We start from the raw sequence: 20,842 nt of genomic DNA on the forward strand, positions 1-20,842 counted from the left end.
TTATGTATTAATTCTTTTAATTTATATATTCTTTTCTTTTAATTTAGTTGATAGATATCATGTTGAATACATCCCTATATGTACAAACTCCTCTTTCACGTTTCACCATATTGAATTTCTGTGTCATGAGGATTATCTGTACCATTAAGGAATGTGGACATTGAGGGACTTCCCTGGTGATCCAGTGTTTAGGACTCCACGCATCCAACACGTGAGGCTCAGGTTTGATTCCTGGTGGGGCGCTCGAATCCCACATTCCTCATGGAACAGCCAAAAAGTAAAAATTAAAGGAAAAAAAGGGGGGAATATGGACATGGAAGCAAAAGCCTATCATTAAATACTATTTAAGTTGAGATTAAAGGCAGACATTAACACCAGCGCCATTATTCCTTCAAGACAAGTTGCTATTCAGAGCCCAAGTCTTTGCTGCCTTGAACAAATTATGCCATCTGCCCAGAGTGCAGAATTCAGTTTATTTCTTTTTAAACTTTTTTCTTTTTTTTAAATGTATGACAAAAACCACTACAATAAGAACTCAGTTTAAAAGCAAAGATGGAAAGATAACGTTACCCTCATCATGTGTTTTTGATCAACGACTGCGTAAAATCTGAAAGCAGGCAGCTGAATCCCATGGGCTCTCTCTTTGATGTAGTTCCTTGTGTTAAGGATGCTTACCTGTCTCAGAATCTTGGTACCATCACTGTACATATCTCTGAGTCATCACAGGAACAGTGCTGGCGGGATTATCAAAGAGCGATGGCCAGAGTTCTGATTCACCACCATAAGGGAAGAGTCCCATACCCAATCCTTCACTTTAAAGGTGAAAGGAGGGAGAACCCCAGAGGACTAAAGGGTAAGGTATTCCACACCAAGGAGAATCTGGTCCTTTTTTTCTCTTTTGGCAAAGCTTTAAACCTTTCAGGTGCACACTTACTGCATTTAGCACAATGGCGATAGTAAATAAAGTAACCTAGATGACCACTCCAAAAAAAAGCAAAAACAAAGACAGTTCCCCACAACCTCACCTAGCCAGGGATTTCCCTGGTGGTCCAGTGGTTAAGAATCTGCCTTGCAATATAGGAGTTCGATCCCTAGTGGGAACTAAGATCCCATATGCCTCAGGGCAACTAAAGCCTGTACACCACAAGCTTACTGAGCCTGTGTGCCACAACTAGAGTTCATGGGCCACAAGGAAAGATCCAGCATGCCGAAACTAAGATCCGATGCAGTCAAAACAAACAAAACCCCAAAGCTTACAAACACACAGAAATCCGACTGCTTTGGTTCAGATCTTGGTTCTGCCACTTATTCAAACAAGTCACTTTACCTCTCTCTTCTGTAAAATGAGACTAGTAATAGAATCTGCTTCAGAAGGTTGTGAGTAGTGAGTTAATAACTACAAGCATTTTATAACAGAGGCTGGCATATGATAGCTGCTCAGTAAATGTTAGTTCTCAGTATTATGCTATAAGAGGAAAGCCTGTTTCAAGTTCATTTCACAGAGGGGCAAACTGAAGCCCAAAGATGTGGTAGAGGCTTACCCAGCATCACACAGAAAGTTCAGTCTTTCTTGATCCTCCTGGTTTTGGGAACCCAGGCCCAAAATTTACCACAGGAAGGACTCTCAGAGGTTGAGAAGCACAGTAGGCTTCTGCTTGAAACTCTTCCATGAATCTGAATAAGGTCTGTACCTGACCTAATAGTATTGGACTAGTTGGTTTTGATAACTTACTGTGGTTACTTAAGATGTTGTTATTGAGGAAAGCTGAGTGAAAGTGACTCTGGGATTCTCTGTACTATTTTCCCAGTTTCTGGTAAGTGTTACAGCTGTTGCAGGGGCTTCCCTGGTGGCTCAGTGGTAAAGAACCTGCCATTTGCCAATGCAGGAGGCATGGGTTCGATCCCTGGTCTGGGAAGATCCTACATGCCATGGAGCAAGTAAGCCCATGTGCCACAACTTCTGAGCCCATGCTCTAGAGCCTGGGAACTGTAATTCCTGAAGCCTCTGCACATCCTAGAGCCCGTGCTCCTTAACAAGAGAAGTCACTGCAGTGAGAAGCCTGAGCACAACTAGAGAATAGTCCCCGTTCACTGCAACTAGAGGAAAGCCTGAGCAACAACGAAGACCCAGCACAGTCAAAAATAAATAAAATTATATTAAAAAAAACTGTTTCAAAATAAAAAGACAGATTTATTGAGTGCCTACTGTATGCCAGGCCTTGTTGTAGGAGCTGGGGATTCAGCAGTGAGTCAGACAAGTTCCCACCATGGAGGAGCTCACAGTGTGATAAGAGCCCTGTACCCAGGGTTCTGTGTCCGGACCCTGGAGTCTGAGAGCTGTGGTTTGAATCCTGGTTCTGCCACGTCCCAGCTATGGGCATGTGTATAGCATTTAGTGCTATGTGAGTGTGAGATCTGTTGTTCTTCTCCAGGTCACCTCTTCTAGGAAGCCTTCTCTGATTGCCTCAGACTTACTCTAGCACCTCTGCTGGGGTCCCCCGAGTCCCCATGTTTCCTCACCATATCTCTAACTCCTCTGCCTCTGCCTCCACCACGCTCACTCTGACCTCACTGGAATGTCATTGTTTGGTAAGGGGTGTGTCTCCCCTGGGCTTTGCAGGTGGCTCCCTGGTAAAGAATCCGCCTGCCAGTCCAAGAGACACAGGCTCCATTCCTGGGTCAGGAAGAACCCCTGGAAGAGGAAATGGCAGCCCACTCCAGTATTCTTGCCTGGAGAATCCCATGGATAGAGGAGCCTGGCGGGCTACAGTCCCTGGGATCATAGAGTCGGCCACACTCACGTCTCCCCTACTGGACAGGGAGCCTGATCTCCGGACCCGGTCTTTCCTGACTGCTGTGTCCGAAGAGTCGCCCAGCTCAGGAGGGTGCACATTGCAGGCTTTCGATAAACATGTAGTGAATGCCTGAACATTAAGGACGTTGGTAACTGGAGGTAGGGATTCAGGGGATGGGAGTTATCAGGTGAGATCCAGAGATCCCTGCCGCCTCCCCGGCTCAGGGCGGTAGAATCCGCGCGCCCAATGGAACCCCGCGCAACAGCGCCCCATTGTGGTTGCTAGAATCCCGTGCGGATGAGGCTCTTCCCGCCCCAAGGCAGGAGGGTCGGGTGGGATCCCCACCCCGGCTACCGGGGGTGCGCCCCGAGACCCCATGAACAACCAGCCGCGGACCCCAGCCCCTACCCCGGTCCGGGCCTCGACTCCGGTCCGGGGTTCGACCCTGCGCAAGACCTCCATCCAGGTTCGGACTCCGACTCCGGGCCCGAACTCGGGCCCGACCCGGATCACGACTCTGGTCCGGACGCCGGCTCTCATCCGGACCCTGACCCCCATCCGGACCCCAACTCCGGCCCGGACCCCAACTCCGGTCCCGCCCTCAACTCCGGTCCGGACCCAAACTCCGATCCCGCCCTCAACTCCGGTCCGGACCCCAACTCCGGCCCGGACCCCAACTCCTGTCCCACCCTCGACTCCGCTCCGGCCCCCGACTCCTGTCCGGCTCCCGACTCCCGTCCGGCCCCCGACACCGATCGGGACCCCAACACTGATCCGGTTTCCGACTCCGGTCCAGATCCCAACTCCGGACCCCATCCCAACCCTGATCCCATCTCGGGTCCTGATTTCTGCCTTGGAATCCCTCCCCGACTCGACTCTGCCTTCGGGCCCGCCCCTGGAACTTGAACCCACGCTCACTGTGTCACCTGCCAAGAACCTTGAGCCAACCCCGAGGGTGAAGCAGGTTTCATCAGCCGCCAATGGATTTCCTCCCATCCAAGAGCCCCTTCCTGCTCTTACTCCACTGGCCACCGACTTGCGGTCCCCATCCCGCGGGTCCCCTCTGAGGACAGACCCATCGGCCACCAAGTTGATAGCTGCTTCTTCTGGACATGTCCCAGGGACGCCCATCCTAGGGGCCATCCAGGCCATCTTACCGGTTCCTGCATTAGCCTCCATCAGTGGGAGCCTCAAAGCGGAAAACAAGATCATGATTCGAGTGGTCTACTGGTAAGGAGCTGTCCCTGCCACACCTGCTTCTGCCTCTGGGCCTGCTATTCTCTTTGGGACGGGAGAGCTCTGGGTTCATTCATTCACTCTCCTGCTGCTGCCGGCCAGGCCTTCAGGAGATAGAGGGCTGAGCCAAGCCATGTTTTACTGGGGTCGGGGCAGGAGATGGGGGCAGGAAAAGGGAAGAGGAGGAATGGGAGAACTTCAGAGGCTGAGGGCTTAGAAGCAGCCTTTCTTGGGAGGTGGGTCTTAGGCTGCAACTTCTCAGTGATGAGGCTACCAAGTGGGGTGGGGAGGGTCAGATAGAACTAGGGGGACCCGGGTAGCAAGGGAAAGGGGGAATATCCAATACAAAGGCCAGAGGGGTCCACATTTGTGATCCCAGAGCAGAATCTTTGTGTCAATGACAAGAGTAAACAGCAGTGACCTTCCTTGACTTCCTTGAGACCCAGGACTGAATGTGGCCGGAGGTGAGGCTTTGTCTTCCCCTCCAGTCCCCCCCAGCCCTGCCCCCCCACCATGTGATGGTCTTTCTCTAGCTCTCTCTCCAACTCACTGTCTCTTTTCCTTTCCCCTTGTGATGTGTAGCTCTTTCTCCTTCTCTCTCTCTTCCCCCCTCTCCCCCACCTCTTTTTCTCTGCCCATCTCCTCCTCCTCCTCCTTTTTTTGGTCAAACCTGTGCTTCATGCAAAGCTTCCCTGACCAAGGATCAAAGATCAAACCCGCGCACCCGTCAGTGGAAGTGTGAAATTTTAACCACTGGACCACCAGGGAATTCCCCATCTTCTTTCTCTTTCTCTGACTCCATGGATTCATTCATTATTTTATTCACTGAACAACCATTTATTCAGCACCTGCCATGTGCTGACCCTATTCTCAGCATAAGAGACACAGCAGTGAATAAGACAAAGATGCCCGTGGCACTGACATTCTGATGTGGAGGGGCAGGAATGGGCAATAAACACAGCACACGGCAAGTTATCTAGTATCTTAGAAGGTGACCAGCGCTATGGACAAAAGGCATCTTGGGGGGGGGGTGTCACAGGTTAGCTGGAGTATCCTCAAGGAGGCAATACTTGGCCAAAGATCTGAAAGAGGGGTGAGAAGGAGCCTTTGAGCTACCAGGGAAAGAGTATTCTGCAGAGACAACAGCCAGTACAAAGATCCTGAGGCAAGGCATGCCTGGAGTGTTGGAAGAAGGGCTAGGAGGTCCCTGTGGCTGGAGCCAGAGGGACAGAGGGAAGAGATGAAGCAGAGAGGTGATGGGGATGGATCCTGTCGGGGCTTGTGGACCATGGGGAGGACTGTGTTCTTTTTGTGTTCAGATGCTTCTGAGCAGGGGAAGGACAAGATCTGACTTAGCTCTTCATAGTGTCTCTCTGGACTTCAGGAGATTCTAATGATGTATCTTCCTTCCACCTCTCTCTGCCTCCCTCCTCTCTGCCCTCGGCCTCCAGTGGCCTCTGAAGCTACAGCCTGCGGGTAAGTAGTTTTGGCTTTGGAGGTGGGGGGAGTTTGGGCCATGATGTCTGGAAGGGGTTCCTGTTTTCCCTCCCCTCAAGACCTATGACCCTGTGATCCCATAACCACATAATCCTGTCTCCTCCCCACAGTACATCCTACTGAGAAAGAGTCTGGAGCAGCAATTTCCAAACTCTCTAATCTTCGTGAGTGTGCTGGTAGCTTGGGAGAGTGGGGGGGGGGGGCAATCAGGGCTCCAAGACCCCCCAAGGGACTTGGAGGGGAGTTCTTTGCCTCCACTAACCTCCAACATTCCCTCCCCAGGAGGAGGAAATATCTGCCCAGGCTACAGGGGAGTTTGAAGTGTTTGTGGATGGGAAACTGGTACATTCAAAGAAGGTGACTCTGAGCAAGGTTCCTGGACAGGGAGGGAGGCTGGAGCTCCCAGGGGGTGAGAGACCTACATGTCTGTGCTCTTTCCCTTCTGTGCCCAGAATGGAGATGGCTTTGTGGATGAGGCCAAGCTACAGACAATTGTGAACCTGCTCAATGAGGAGTTCAAGAAAAGGGTAGCAGGCAACTAGTGGGCTGGAGGTGAGGTGAGGGCAGTGAGGTGGGAGGGGTGGAGGTTGGACTATGGGTGGGTGGGCAGGCAGAAGGCAGGGCCCTGTCTTGGAGTCAAAGACACCTTAGCCCCAATCCTAGCTCAACCAGTCCTCACTGTTAAAATCAGGTTAAGTTATCTATATCCTTTTCTGAGCCTCAGTTTCCTCATCAGTAAAATGGGGTTGTTAATTCCATAAAATGCATCTTATAAGGTAATAAAGGGTGCACGGCTCAGCGTATGTCAGAGTATGCTCAGCGTATATCAACTATACAGTTTTTTTTTCAAATAACTTTTTTTTTTTAAAACTTTTAGTTGTAAAGCTGTGCTGTGGCAGTATGTGACAATAACAGCATGTGACTTTTCACCTTAATGGAGTTAATTAAATTAATACATTAAAAATTCAGTTATTAGTCCCACTAGCCACATTTCAAATGTTCACAGCCACATGTAGCAGCTGTTTTGGACAGTGCAGATACAGAACATGGAATCAACAATTGCAGAAAGTCCTATTGCTAATGTTGTCTTAATGTTTTAAAGCATAGACACAACCATTTGTTTTCCACCAATACTGGATTTTTAAAACCACTCACTTCGTAGATATTTGTAAGCTGCTACTGATTTAATACTTTGTCTATTGTGTATCTACTTTACAATTGTTTCCAACTTTATTGAAGTGTAAGTGATGCATAAGAACCAGTACATGTTTAAAGCACACAAGTTGTTGAGTTTTGATATACTCTTCATAAGTATACCATTATCCCGGCAAAGATTCCCATTGGCATGGATCAAGTTACATGTCCATCTCTGAATGAATCACTCAGAGCCAAGGGAATGTCACTACACTGCTATCATTGGCCCGTCTTGAGTCACGTGTCTTTAACCTCACTGGGTTTCATTATAGTCAAGTATTTCCTAAGTACCTACGAGGTATGGTTCTAGGTCCTGGGGATGATGCAGTGGTGAACCAAATAGACACAAGCCCTTGGCCTAGTGGAGCTGACAGTTAACGGAAGACAGTGAACAAGACCCTAGGAGAAGAGAAGGCCTTTCATTACCTTTTATTTCTTTTTTTGGCCGCACCGTTCAGCATGTCCAATCTCAGTTCCTCCATGCTGTGCTCAGTTGTGTCTGACTCTTTGCAACCCCATGGACTATAGCCCCCCAGGCTCCTCTGTCTATGGGGATTCTCCAGGCAAGAATACTGGAGTGGGTTGCCCTGCCCTCCTCTCTTACTTTCTCTACCAGGGATCAAACCTGTGCTTCTAGTGAAGTCCCTAGAAGGCACTTTAGGAGATAAGTGATAAGAAGAAAAATAAAGTAGGGAAAAGGCTTTGGAGGCTGCTGGGGAATTTTTGCAACTCTAAGTTGAGTGGTCAGAGACAATCTCATTGGGAAAGTGATATTTAAACACTTGAAGGATGTAAGGGACTGAAGCATGTGGTTATCTAGGGGAAAGTATTCTGGGCAGAAGGGACAGAAAATGCAAGGGCCCTGTGGTAGGAGTGTGTCTGGGCTGTTTCAAAAATGTCAAGTAGACTCTGGCAGGCATTATAAGCCCTGGAAATGGAAAATCTTAGAAAGGTGCCTGAACATAGTAAGCCCTACAAATGCTATTATTTATTTTTTTAGAGTTACTGTTGTCATTATTATTAATTTTTTTTCTTTCTTGTTTCCCCATTTCAGGAGCCTCAGCAGGATGGTGAGAAGGGCTGAAATGATGTCAAGTCAGGTCCTTTTCTGATGGTGGCTGGGACAAGGTCAGGGAGAGGTGAAGAGGGAAATACAGAGTCTGCCTGCCTGTGTTCTCGTCTGATTGCTACTGTCACCGCACTCACTTCTGACGTCTGGGGAAGTTGCCTGCTGCCGTGCTCCCAGCATCTCCTGGACCAGGTGGGCGGGGACGGGGAGGCCAGCTTGGAACAGAAGGCTAACTCCTGTTGCTCCCCACCTGGTGTAGCCTCAACGTTCTCACACTGTCAAAGTCAATTTATTTCTTTTGTGGGATCTTTATTTCCCATGGCCTGGTTTGGAATTTGAAAACCTCCCATTTCATTGGCATTTGTAGGGGCTGAGTCAGAAATAGGAATGGTGGCAAGCCTCAAAAGACATTCCAAACTTCAATACATGTCAGTGTTCACTTTCGAAACCCACAGATCTTAGAATGTCAGTGCTGAGAGGGGTCTCAAGTACCTGGGAGAAGACCATTTGTGCATTCAGCAGGCGTTGATGAGCCCCCTGCTCACCATCTGGCTCCGTGGGGTCAATAGGCACGTGCCAGAAGGCCCAGTGCAAGCCGTGGGAATCAGACCTTTACCACGGAGCTGCTGTCTGACTTCCAACAGGGGACACTACCTCTCTGATTCTCAATTTCTCCTGCAAAATGACCGTCATACTGCTTAATTATGAAATTTCCAAAGTTTGATACAGGATACATAGGTTTCAGTTAGAAGTAGATTTGGGGGGACTTTCCTGGTAGTTCAGCTGGTAAAGAATCCGCCTGCCATGCAGGAGACCCCAGTTCGACAGCTGGGTCGGGAAGATCCCCTGGAGAAGGGATAGGCTACCCACTCCAGTATTCTTGGGCTTCCCTGGTGGCTCAGAGGGTAGAGAATTCACCTGCAATGCAGGAGACCTGGGTCCAATCCCTGGGTTGGAAAGATCGCCTGGAGGAGCGTGTGGCAACCCACTCCAATATTCTTGCCTGGAGAATCCCCATGGACAGAGGAGCCTGGGGGGCTACCGTCCATGGGGTCGCAGAGAGTCCGACACGACTGAGCGACTAAGTACAGCACTGTTGGTCCAATGTTAAGAATCTGCCTACCAATGCAGGGAACATGGGTTTGATCCCTGGTCTGGGAACTAAGATTCCACCTGCTGAGGGGCAACTAAGCCCATGAGCCACAACTACTGAAGCCTGCGTGCCCTAGAGCCCTTGCTCTGCAACAAGAGAATCCACTGCAGTGACCGCACACCACAACTAGAGGAAGCCCACATGTAGCAACAAAGACCCAGGGCAGCCAAAATAAATAAATAAAATTTAAAAAGTAGACATTGGTTAGGATGGCTCTTGCCTTCGAGTAACAGCAAGCTGGACCGTCAGTGGCTCACAAAAGATGTGCTCAGTCGCTTTAGTCGTGTCTGACTCTGCAACCCGATGGACTGTAGCCCGCCAGGTTCCTCTGGGATTCTTCAGGCAAGAACCCTTGAGTGGGTTGCTGTTTCCTACTTCAGGGGATCTTCCTGACCCAGGGATTGAACTCAGGTCTCTTATGCCTCTTGCATTAGCAATCAGGTTCTTCACCACTTAGCGCCACCTCAGACAACAGAAACAGCAAATGATTTTGATTTCAAACTGGTGGGAGAGGGCTGAGTTCAGTCAGCTGTCCAGCTCTGCCATGCGAAGCCCGGAGTTTTTCTCCACTTCTTTTCTGGCATCATCAGTGTATGACGATGTGTTGGCTTTGGAGTTCATGCATGTGATTACTTCATTGCGCCCCTACCGGTTATGTCTGTTTTCCAGGCAGAAGAGGGTAGAAGAAGGCAAGGACATGCCCCCTGGATCACTTTATTAGGAGAGTAAAACTTTCCCAGAAGCCCCACTCAGTCTTCTGTTGTGACTCCAAGACAGTGCCCTGCCCCCTGCCCACCCATCCACCCACAGCCCAGCCTTCACCCCTCCCCACGCCCCTCCCTCACCGCACCTCCAGTTCACCAGCTGCCTACTACCTTTTCCTGATCTCGTTAATAATGCGTACAAATTTTCTGCATCCTGGCCTCATCCACAAAGCTGTCTGGATTATGAGAACAGGGAGTTATTCAACAGAGGTTGAGTAGGGATGGGAAGCAACAGCTGGGGACGCCATGAAGCCCCCATCCTTATGTATACACTAGCACTGGGAGCATCTGAGCAAGAGGGCAGTGGGTGAATCAAAGGGTTTGACTCTCGAGTCCTTAATATGTCATAAAGTGAAAGTGAAGCTGCTCAGTCGTGTCCGACTCTTTGCGACCCCATGGACTGTAGCCCACCAGGCTCCTCCATCCATGGAATTTTCCAGGCAAGAGTACTGGAGTGGGTTGCTGTTTCCTTCTCCAAGGGATCTTCCTGGCCCAGGGATTTTTTTTTTTTTAAGTTTGAGAAAGTTTATGATTATCAGGATTTGTATACATGATCACAAAACAAAGAGATAAACCAAAGAACAGGACTTTTTTAACCCCCCTGAAAACATAATAAATTACAATTTCTGGTCAAATGTTATTCCTATGCTATATTCATTTTGATCTCATTTTCCATTTTATACTCTGGCATTTCTTTTCTGAATACAGGTTACATATAATATTTTGTGTTAACTCCCTAGTCCTAATACCACAAAGTCACCTGTTTTACCATGGGTATATTTTTATCATTTAGAGTAGGATATGCTTGTTAATAAGCCAGTTACACTTAAGTAACTTTGTGAATGCAAAAACATTGAGAAGTAAGAACAAATAATGGAGTTATTATTTCACAGATCTTCATTCAAGTTCAGGAAAATTACTTCCAGAAAGCTGCAATTCTGCCAATTATATTCTATGTTTAAATGGAAACTGAAAAGTGAAATTACTGGAAGCCTTTGATGGTTCACTAGACATTGTGTGCTTTAAGTAGTTCAACACTGTTATGCTTGATAATCAAGAGTAAATTAATAGGCTAACATTTTAAAATGTATACTTTAATTAAGGTATAAAGTATATAAACAATCAGGTAAGCTTATAGAGAAGCTGACCAAGATAAATAAATTAGGAGATATAAGTGTCTATCTAAATTTTCTATTCATCTTTTTTTTCCGTTTTACAGAATATTTATTAAAGTTGTTTAATATACAATTTCTCATTTGTCATTTTGGAAGTCCTTTTTTAGAAAGCCTCTTCTTTGTCTGATGACAAACAACAGCCACATTGTCAGTGATTATTCTGGACCTCCACATTGGATAAATTCAATTTCTTCTTGAGACACAAGATTCCTTCTGTATTTCTGGGGTAAAGTTTGTCTTATCTCTGCGGTGTCTGGTGGACCTTGATGCATCAGCCAGTCTGGCGATTTACTTCCCTTAGAATGCTGTGAGGGAGAAGGCAATGGCACCCCACTCCAGTACTCTTGCCTGGAAAATCCCACGGACGGAGGAGCCTGGTAGGCTGCAGTCCATGGGGTCGCTAAGAGTCGGACACGACTGAGCGACTTCCCTTTCACTTTTCACTTTCATGCACTGGAGAAGGAAATGGCACCCCACTCCAGTGTTCTTGCCTGGAGAATCCCAGGGACGGGGGAGCCTGGTGGGCTGCCGTCTATGGGGTCGCACAGAGTCAGACACGACTGAAGTGACTTAGCAGCAGCAGCAGAATGCTGTGAAGTTGAAGAAGTATGAGATGGTAGTCCCGCTGATCTTAGAACTTCTGATACATTTGGTTTAGGATGACTCTTCTGTCAGGGAACCTTATTAACGGAGTCTGTGGCTTGACTACCTAAACGAACCTGCTGGCAGACGCCATCTTGCTGCCCACCATGACCCCTGAGAAGGGGCAACTTCTGGGGCGCTGGCGAGCCGCAGTTATAACAGGAGTCCTGGGCGGCTGGGGGCCCTGACCCAGGGATTGAACCCGGGTCTCCCACATTGCAGGCAGACGCTTTTACCGTCTGAGCCAACAGGGAAGCCCAACATGTCCTAAGATAAATATAAGGAACCATAAGGTAGTAATTTAATAAAGGTTTTTATTGTAAGCAGAATTCTAAGGTGATCCTCAAAGAACTACACCTTCATATAACCCCCATTCCTTTTTTACTAACAAACAAACATGTTTATTTATTTGGCTGTGCCTGGTCTTAGTTGTAGCACAAAGGATCTTCATTGCTGCCTGTGGCATCTTTAGTTGCAGTAGCATGTGGAATCTTTTTTTTTTTTTTTTAATTTCGGCATGTGGAATCTAATTCCCTAAACAGGGATTGAACCCAGGCCCCCTGCATTGGGAGTGGAGCGTCTTAACCACAGGACCACTGGGGAAGTCCTGGGTTCAGTTACTGTATCCTTCATTTCTGGTGGTTCTTTATGTTTTTTAGCTCTTTTGTTTGAAAAAAAAAGTCTAATTTCTCACTCTGTATATCTGTTCTCCTCCTAAGTTCTTTATCATCTTTGTGATAATTACTCTGAAAACTTTCTCAGGTAGATTGCCTGTCTCCACCTAGTTCTTCTGGGGTTTTATCTTGTTCCACCATCTGGGACATAGTCCTCTACCATCTCATCTTGTGTAAGTTGCCGTTTGTCTTTTTATGTATGTGGCAGGGCAGTTAACATTTTTTTCTTTTTCTTTTTTTAGTTTTTTGAATGTTGAGTTATTTTTCTTTTTCTTTTTAAAAAATTTTATTTATTTACTTCTGTAGTTTTGGTTCTGCTGGATCTCCATTTCTACATGAGGGCTTTTCTCTTAGTTGCAGTGAGTGGAGACCGGGGGCTGCCGTCTAGCTGTGGTGAGCAGGTTTCTCATCACAGGGGTATTTTTCTTTTTAAAAATTTTATTTATTTATTTTTAATTAATTTATTTTAATTGGAGGATAATTACTTTAATATTGTGGTGGTTTTTGCCATACATCGACATGAATCAGCCATGGGTGCACGTGTCCCCCCATCCTCAACCCCCCTCCCACCTCCCTCCACATCCCATCCCTCTGGGTTGTCCCAGAGCACTGTAGTTACATTTCTTGACCTTGGAGCAGTGACCCTCTGTAGGAGGCAGCCTATGTGTTCTAGCAGTGCACTCCCCTCTCGTCAACCAAGTTATATGCTCTAGGGGTTCCCCCTAAGTGGGCTCTGTGGGTCTTTCTGTAACGGAGGGCTCCCCGTGTGGGTAATCTGATAGGCTTGGTTGGCCCCTACTCAGGTTGGTTGCCAGGCCCTGACTTGTGTGAGTGCTGCTGGCTGTTGTTTGGGGGGGAGTGGGGTCTGGTCATGAGGTGACTGGTTGCAGAATACTAGGCGCCCCAGGGCTAGCACTGGCTCACTGGTGGATGGAGTCAGAGTCCCGAGGACTCTGGGGCTGTTGCCCACCCACTGGCAGGTGAAGCTAAGTCTTGGGGTTAGTGCCAGACTACTGGCTGGTACAACTGGCTCCTGGCATCTGGTTGCAGTGCTCAAGGATCCCAGAGCTCATTTCAGATCATTGATGGTGCAGTAGGGGTGGGAGTTGGTTCCTGACACCATTGGATATGAGCTCTGGCGTGTGCCAAAGGTTCATTGGCCTGCTAGTGGCTTCTGGGGCCAGGGTAGGGTTCTGGCCTGCACTGGGAGATCATAGCTTTTTCTCTCTTTTTTTGGCTGCACTGGGTTTTTACTGCTGCATGCAGGCTTTCTCTAGCCGTGGAGAGCAGGGGCTGCTCTCTAGTTGCAGTGTGTAGGCGTCTCATTGCGGTGGCTTCTCTTGTGGAGCACAGGCTCTGGGGTGCACTGGCTTCAGTAGTTGTGCTTCATCGCTCAGTAGTTGCTGTTGAGTCCTGCCCCAGGCTACAGGTTCGAAGCTTTGCACCAAGGCCACAGAAGCAGGACCCAGAACCAAGGTCACCTCCGAAGCTGACTGACCCCCTTTGTAACCTTTCCAAAAGCCCCCTGATCATCACTAACAAGCTGCCTGACTCCCAATTAGGCAAAGATGCCCACTCCAGTAAACACCCTATGGCGCACCACCCAATCACCTAACGCAACCTTCCAGCAGAAATTTTCTTTGTCTGGAGGCTATGAAAGTTGGCTAGTAGCCCAGGAAATGCTTCACCTCTCCCTTGAGCTAAGCCCGCCGTTTTAACAGCATCTCCTGTTCAATAAATTCTACTCTCCTCTCATTCTGCCTTGTGTCTGGAAATTCTTTTCCAACCCGAGTTCGGACCAAGACAGGAGGGACCATGCCCCTGCCCTTCTAGTGGCCCGGCCGGAGGCATCCAGAACCCACGCCCCGCAGGCGGCTGGGCGGGGCCCGGTTCCCGCACCCACGAGCCAACATGGCAGCCGCCGCGCTCTCTAGGCCAAATGCTCCTCAACGTGTCTGCTACTGATGTCCGAGTTTCCACCGGGAGCCACAGTCACCCCCACCTCCGCAGGAGGCTCTCCAAGACCAGCAGGTAGGTCTGGCCCAGGCTCCCACCAAATCGCCGCTTTTGCCCTGGGTCTAGTGCAAAGTGCCTTTTTAAAGGGTCGTCTCCACCTCCCCGAGTCCTGTGGGGCTTCGGCAATCCGGCACTGAAGTGAAGTGTTAGTTGCTTCATCCTGCCTGACTCTTTGTGACCCCATAAACTATAACCCACCAGGCTCCTCTGTCCATGGGATTCTCCAGGCACGAATACTGGAGTGAATTGCCATTCCCTTCTCCAGGGAATCTTCCTGACCCAGGGATTGAACCTAGGTCTCCTGCATTGCAGGCAGATTCATAACCGTTTGAGCCACGAGGGAAGCCCTGCTGAACTTTAAAGCCAAATGCTCTGGGGGCTCATCTTCCTGGTGCTGGGGTCAGGGGCTGGGGACCCCGATGTGGTGCTCAGAACTCTCTCTCCTGAGGGAGAGCCTCCACAGGACATCTGTTCTCCAGCTTGTGGGTTGCCCACCCTGGGGTATGGGATTTGGTTGTATCACGAGTCTGCCCTCCCACCTGTCGCACCATGGTTCCCTCCCTGAGTCTTTTTGAAAGTATGTGGTTTTTTCCTACTTGCGTGGCTGCACCAGGTCTTAGTTGAGGCAGGTAGGCTCTTTAATTGGTGCATGTGGGATCTAGTTCCCTGACCAGGGATTGAACCTGGGCCCTGGAGTTGCAGCCCCTGAACCACCAGGGAAGTTCCCCTCCCTAGGTCTTTTTTTTTTTGGTCCCACTGCGAGGCATGCGGAATCTTAGTTCCTTCACCAGGGATTGAACCCGTGCCCTATGCAATGGAAGCACGGATTCTTAACCACTGGACCACTAGGGAAGCTCCCATTTGGTAGGCTCCAACTCCTTTTCATTGATGGCTGTTCTGCCCACAGCCGTGACCTGAGCGCGCTGGTGAGAGGAGGTGAGCCCAGGGCCTCTTCACTCTGCTGCCTTGGCTGCTTTTCTATTATTTCTTTTTCTTTCTTATTTTGAGTTGGAGTAGACCCAGGGTTACAACAGTGCCCCCTCCCAAGCCCATTTTTGTTATTTTGGTTTTGATGCTCTGTTCTACTTGACGGAACAATGTCCAAATCTACATGATGGGGTCATGGTCCATCAGAGTCATAAGGCTAAAGAGGCTTCATGTAGCTCCTTGGCAGCTGGGTTGGTGGCCTGGTATTCAGGCCTCCTCCGGAAGCCTGTCCTTTCTCTTCCTGGCTGAGCCAGCGCTGGCTTTTCTTTTTCCCCCACGCTGCTTGGCTTGTGAGATCTTAGCTCCCCAACCAAGGATCGAACCCTGGCCCTTGGCAGTGAGAGCGCAAGGTCCTAACCACTGAACTTCCAGGGAATTCCTTCCTATTATTTCTTTTTTTTAATATAAATTTATTTTAATTGGAGGCTAATTACTTTACAAAATTGTAGTGGTTTTGACATACATTGACATGAGTCCCCCACGGGTACATGTGTTCCCCACCCTGAACCCCCCTCCCACCCTATTATTTCTTTAAATAAATTCTCAGCCCTCTCCTCTCTTCTCCTGAGACACCCACTCCCCTAATGTTGCCATTGCTAAAACAGATAGCCCTCCTAAAATTTCCTCATTTAAAAAATCTTATTGCTATTTTCTCTTCTACTTGTATTACTTATAGATTTCTATCTTCAAGCTTGTTAATTGTCTTTTCCAAACATTGCGTGCTCTATTTCCAATGCTTTCTGGTGTATTCTTCATCTCATCTACTGAATTCTCCTGCTCCAGAATTTCTAATTTCTCTTTAGAGTTTCAATTTCTTTGGTAAAGTATTTCATCTGTTCATTAATTTTAATCCCGAGTTCACTGAACTACCTTTCTGAATTTTCTTGTAGCTCTTTGATTTTCTTCATAGAACTATTTTGAATTCTCTACCAGTGAGATCTCAACACTCTGCAACTTCAAGTTTAATTTCTGGAGGATTGTCATTTTCTTTTGGGTCACAGTGTTTCCGTGGTTCTTCATGGTTCTTGACGCGTTGCTCCTCTGCCGTTGTATCTGAAGTAGGGGACCCTTTTCTGCTTGGTGCTAACGATTTAACAGGTTAGAAATTGAGGCGTTCCAGAGAGTTCCCTGGCGGTCCAGTGGTTAGGACTCTGAATGCTCATTGTCAAGGGCCAGTGTTCAAACCCTGGTTGGGGAACTAAAGTACCGCGAGCGAGGGGAGACCCGCAAGAAAAAGTTGAGGCGTTTCTCCCATTTTCCAGTAGGTGGTGCTATAGCAGAAGGTTTGGATTTCTCTTTTCGGCGCCGCCTCTGGTTACACTGGCCCTTGCCACCCTCCATGGCTTTTACGGTTGCTCCAAACCCTCCTTATTGCTCCTTGTGCCTCTGGGGTCACCGATGCCTTGTTTCTGCCAGTATTGCTGGTATCGCCGTCTGGGGCTCGGAGACGGTGGGCTCTTCGCTTACTTTCGGGATCCGCGCTTCTTGCAGACTCCGCCCCCGAGGGGAGGGCGAGGGTGGCGGGGAGCTGGGTCCAGGGTTGTAAGGTTTGTCCCTGTCCAACCCCCTCTACGTGTACAGATGTGTGGAATTCTCTGGACACCTGGTCTGGTGGACCGAGGTGCCTTTATTGTGTTGTGAATGTTTTAGTGGTTGTAGATTGAAGAGGAAAGAGTTTTTCATCTGCCAAGTTGCTGATGTTATCTTCTGAAACAGTTATTTTTCGTGCCTGCTTCAGTTGTTTCAGTTGTGTCCAACGCTTTGCGACCCTATGGGCGGACTGTAGCCTGTCAGGCTCCTCTGTCCATGGGATTCTCCAGGCAAGAATATTAGAGTGGGTTGCCGTTTCTCCTCCAGGGGATCTTCCCGACCCAGGGATCCAGCCTGAGTCTCCTGCATCTCCTGCATTCTTTACCCACTGACACACCTGGGAAGCCCAGCTATTTTTCATTAAATAGTTAACATGTAATTTAATTTCTTTATTTATGGTGGCTGTGCTGCCTGGCTTGTGGGATCTTAGTTCCCTGACCAGGGATTGAACCTGGGCCCTTGGCAGTGAACTCCAAGAGCCATAACTACCGGTTGTTGTTGTTTAATTGCTAAGTGAGGTCTGACTTTTTTGCAACCTGGTGGACTGTAGCCTGCTAGGCTCCTCTGTCATGGGATTTCCGAGGCAAGGATACTGGAGTGGGTTGCCATTTCCTTCTCCGGGGTTCTTGCCAACCCAGGGATGGAAACTGCATCTCCTGCATGGATGGGTGGGTGGATGGCGGGTGGATTCTTGACCACTGAGTCACCAGGGAAGCCCTCTAACCACTGGACCACCAGGGAATTCCCTAATGATTTTAAAAACATTTAAAAAATGAAGCAAATACATATTTTAGAAACAGTCTTAATTTCTGATACAGTAAATATTGACAGACATAATGCACATAAACAAGAGCTCTTTGGTGTTGTCAATAATTTTTATGAGGCTAAAGAGGTTAAATTTTTTGAGACCAAAAAATTTCAGAAACATTGTCCTTGAGAATTCAGTAATACTTAGCTGAGCCGGTTAAGCAAGTCTCAATGTGACATTGAAAGGGCGTGCAGTCATCAATTGTCTTACTTGCAGACTGTGGATAATTTTTCATAATGTAACTCCATGAGGTCAAGACCATTAACATCACTCCCATTTTACAGATGAAAGACTGAGAAGTTGAGTAGTTCCCTTCATGCTCACTGCTGGTAAGAAGCAGAGCAGGGATTTGAACCGTGACAGTCCAGGTCCAGTATTGGAGTATTTCATTGCCTCTGCCTAGTTGAAGTGCCACCATCGGTCAAATCAACTATCGTCACGTGGGAAGTAAAGTCATAATGGTCAAATATCATTAAGAGGGTGGAATGAGATTCTTGGAGAAAGGAGGACATAGTGGGTAGACATCTCAAGAAGTGTCTTCTCAAGTCAGAGTGGAGTCCTGGGTAAAAACGTTTTCTCATCAGCACTCCAGTTCCTTTCTGAAGGTGGTGCATTTTGGCAATCACTGATGAATTGATTATGAGTATCAGTTTTGGAAGTCAGACTAGGGTTTGAGTCCTAATTGTACTGCTTCTTAGCTGCATGAACTTGGGCAAGTGTGATGGTTAATTTTGTGTCCACTTGGCTAGACTGTGGTAACCAGTTGTTTGGTCAAATTCTAGTCTAGGTGCTGCTGCAAAGGCATTTCTTACATGTGATTATACATAGTTGGCTCTAATCGAAGCGAATGTCTTTTCATAATGTGGGTGGGCCTCATCCAATCACTTGAAGGCCTTAAGAGCAAAAACTCAAGTTTCTTGAAATAGTGGACTTCCCTGGCAATTCAGTGGTTAAGACTCCTCACTGCCAATGCAGGGAGCTTGGGTTTGATCCCTGGGCAGGGAACTAAGATCCCACACATGCTGAGCAGCCAAAAGGTTTTTTAAAAAGTGGAATTTTTCTTCAGATTGCAACATAGATATTCTGCCTGAGTTTCTAGCCTTCACATTCAAGACCACAACATGAGCTTTACCTAAGTTACCAGACTGCTGGCTTCCCCTTTGAATTTTGGACTTGCCAGCCTCCACAAATTGTGAGCCAGTTCCTTAAAATCTTTTTCTCTTTGTCTGTACAGTATGCATGTTCAGTTGTTTCAGTCATGTCCGACTCTTTGAAACCCTATGGATTGTAGCCCGCCAGGCTCCTCTGTGTGGGATTCTTCGGGCAAAGAATACTGGAGTGAGTTGCCATGCCCTCCTCCAGGGGATCCTCCCGACCCAGGGATCGAACCCATGTCTCTTATGTCTCCTTTATTGGCAGGTGGGTTCTTTACCACAAGTGCCACCTGGGAAGCCCGTATACAGTATATATGTATACATGTATAATGTACATTATACGCACATACACACAAACATAAATGACAGAAGTTTTTCCTATTAGTGCTATTTCTCAGGAGGACCCCTATTGAGACAGCTAGTGAGCCTCAGTTTTCTTATCTGTAAAATACATATGCTAACGCTAATAGTCTTTACAACTGTGAAAATTCCATGAGATGCCATATATAAAGCACTCTTAATGAATGACCATGGTGGGTATATCATCTATGTGACTGGTTTCCAAAGATGGCCCCTCATGAACCACAGCGCTCAGGATTCGCCTCCTTGGGTATGGCCTCCCCTCCCCTGAAATGAGCTGGGACTTTATAACCCATAGAATGAGGCAGAAATGTGCTAGCTTGGGGCGTGAGCTATCGGAGGGCCTGGCAGCTTCCCACTTTTGCACTTTTGGAAGCCCACTTTTGGAGGCAGCCACATAAGAAATCTGGCAGGACTTCCCTGGTGGTGCAGTGGATAAGAATCTGCCTGCCAATGCAGGGGACACGGGTTCGATCCGTGGTCCGGGAAGATCACATATGCTGTGGGGCAACTAACTAAGCCTGTGTGCCCCAACTACTGAGCCCGCATGCTGCAGCTACTAAAGCCCGTGTGCCTAGAGCCTGTGCTCTGCAACAAGAGAAGCCAACGCAATGAGGAGTTGGTGCACCTAAATGGAGAGTAGCCCCTGCTCTTCACAACTAGAGAAAGCCCAAGAGTAGTGATGAAGACCCACTGCAACGAAGAAGAAAAAATGAAAGAAAGAAATTTGGCTACAGTGTTGGAGAGGAAGAGGGTTTGGAACTCCATGAAGGGAGAGGCCCAGCCTTCCAGCCTGCCCCGACCAGGATGACAGACGGGTGAGTGACATGTCCTGGACATTCCAGCCTAACTGAGCTTCCGGCCAACATCCCAGGAGCAGAACTGCTGAGCTGAGCCCGTCAACCTCCAGAAGAGTGAACAGTGAAAAGATAGTTGTTGCTTAAAGCCACTAAATTTTAGGGTGCTTTGTTGCACAGAGAGATAACTGGAACATCAATCTTGGGGGCAGAGACTCTCTTCCCCCAGAGTTCATAAAGAGAGGCCAGTATTAGTTTGGAAGAACTATCATGTTAATTTGCCTGGACTTTGTCCCTGGTTCCCAGAAGGTGTCATGTAAGTCTTTGGAATTTCCAGCGACAGTGTTTCTGAATGTAAGTCCAATGCACAGTGAGGTCAAATAACACCAAGACGTCGGGGTTTGGAACAGAGAAATGTTTATTACAGGGCCGCTCAAGGAGATGTGGCTCGTGCCTTAAAAATCCCAAACTCGAAAGCTTTCAGCAAAGCCCTTTTACTGGCAAGGTGAGGGAGAGACATGGTTGGTTGTTGTAAGCTTCCTGGTGTCAGATCCTTTGTGCTTGAAGTTAGGTCAAAGGTCAGGTAATGATGTTCCTGTAAATCTCCTAACACGTTACTCTCTAAAGAAAGGGCAATGTCCCAAGGTACAACTTTCACCCTCTGAATCCGGGTCCTGGCTAAGGGGGGGGGGGGGTTCCCTGCAGGGGTCGTTACCCCGCCGGGGAGCGTTTATCCAGCACAGCACCCAGTCTGGGTCCTCCCACAGTGCCCAGGTCTGGCTGAAGAGGCAGATCTCAGATGGCGGTACCCTCCAGGCCAGGTCCCCATGCCCTGCCCAGCTGCCATGTCTGAGGGGCTGGGTGCCCAGGATTTAACAGGCCCTCAGACTTCAGGCTGTCCAAACAGGGGCTGGGTCCCGCAGACTGTGAC

The 20,842-nt window shown here is 48.2% G+C and overlaps 1 protein-coding gene and 1 pseudogene across 1 annotated transcript; one reads left to right on the top strand and one right to left on the bottom strand.

Moving 5' to 3' along the window:
* The first annotated feature begins 3,171 nt into the window (after positions 1–3,171).
* SELENOV (selenoprotein V) lies at positions 3,172–7,882 on the top strand. Its single transcript, XM_043899145.1, has 6 exons — positions 3,172–4,025; positions 5,483–5,507; positions 5,639–5,692; positions 5,811–5,885; positions 5,981–6,080; positions 7,777–7,882. Exons 1-5 carry the CDS (start codon positions 3,172–3,174, stop codon positions 6,068–6,070), a joined length of 1,098 nt encoding a protein of 365 aa, XP_043755080.1. The 3' UTR covers positions 6,071–6,080; positions 7,777–7,882.
* Positions 7,883–10,995: 3,113 nt separating this feature from the next.
* On the bottom strand, positions 10,996–11,634 carry LOC122692005 (annotated as a pseudogene).
* Positions 11,635–20,842: the final 9,208 nt, after the last annotated feature.

This window comes from Cervus elaphus, chromosome 4 (genome assembly GCF_910594005.1).
Source record: "Cervus elaphus chromosome 4, mCerEla1.1, whole genome shotgun sequence".
Taxonomy (NCBI): Eukaryota; Metazoa; Chordata; class Mammalia; order Artiodactyla; family Cervidae; genus Cervus; species Cervus elaphus.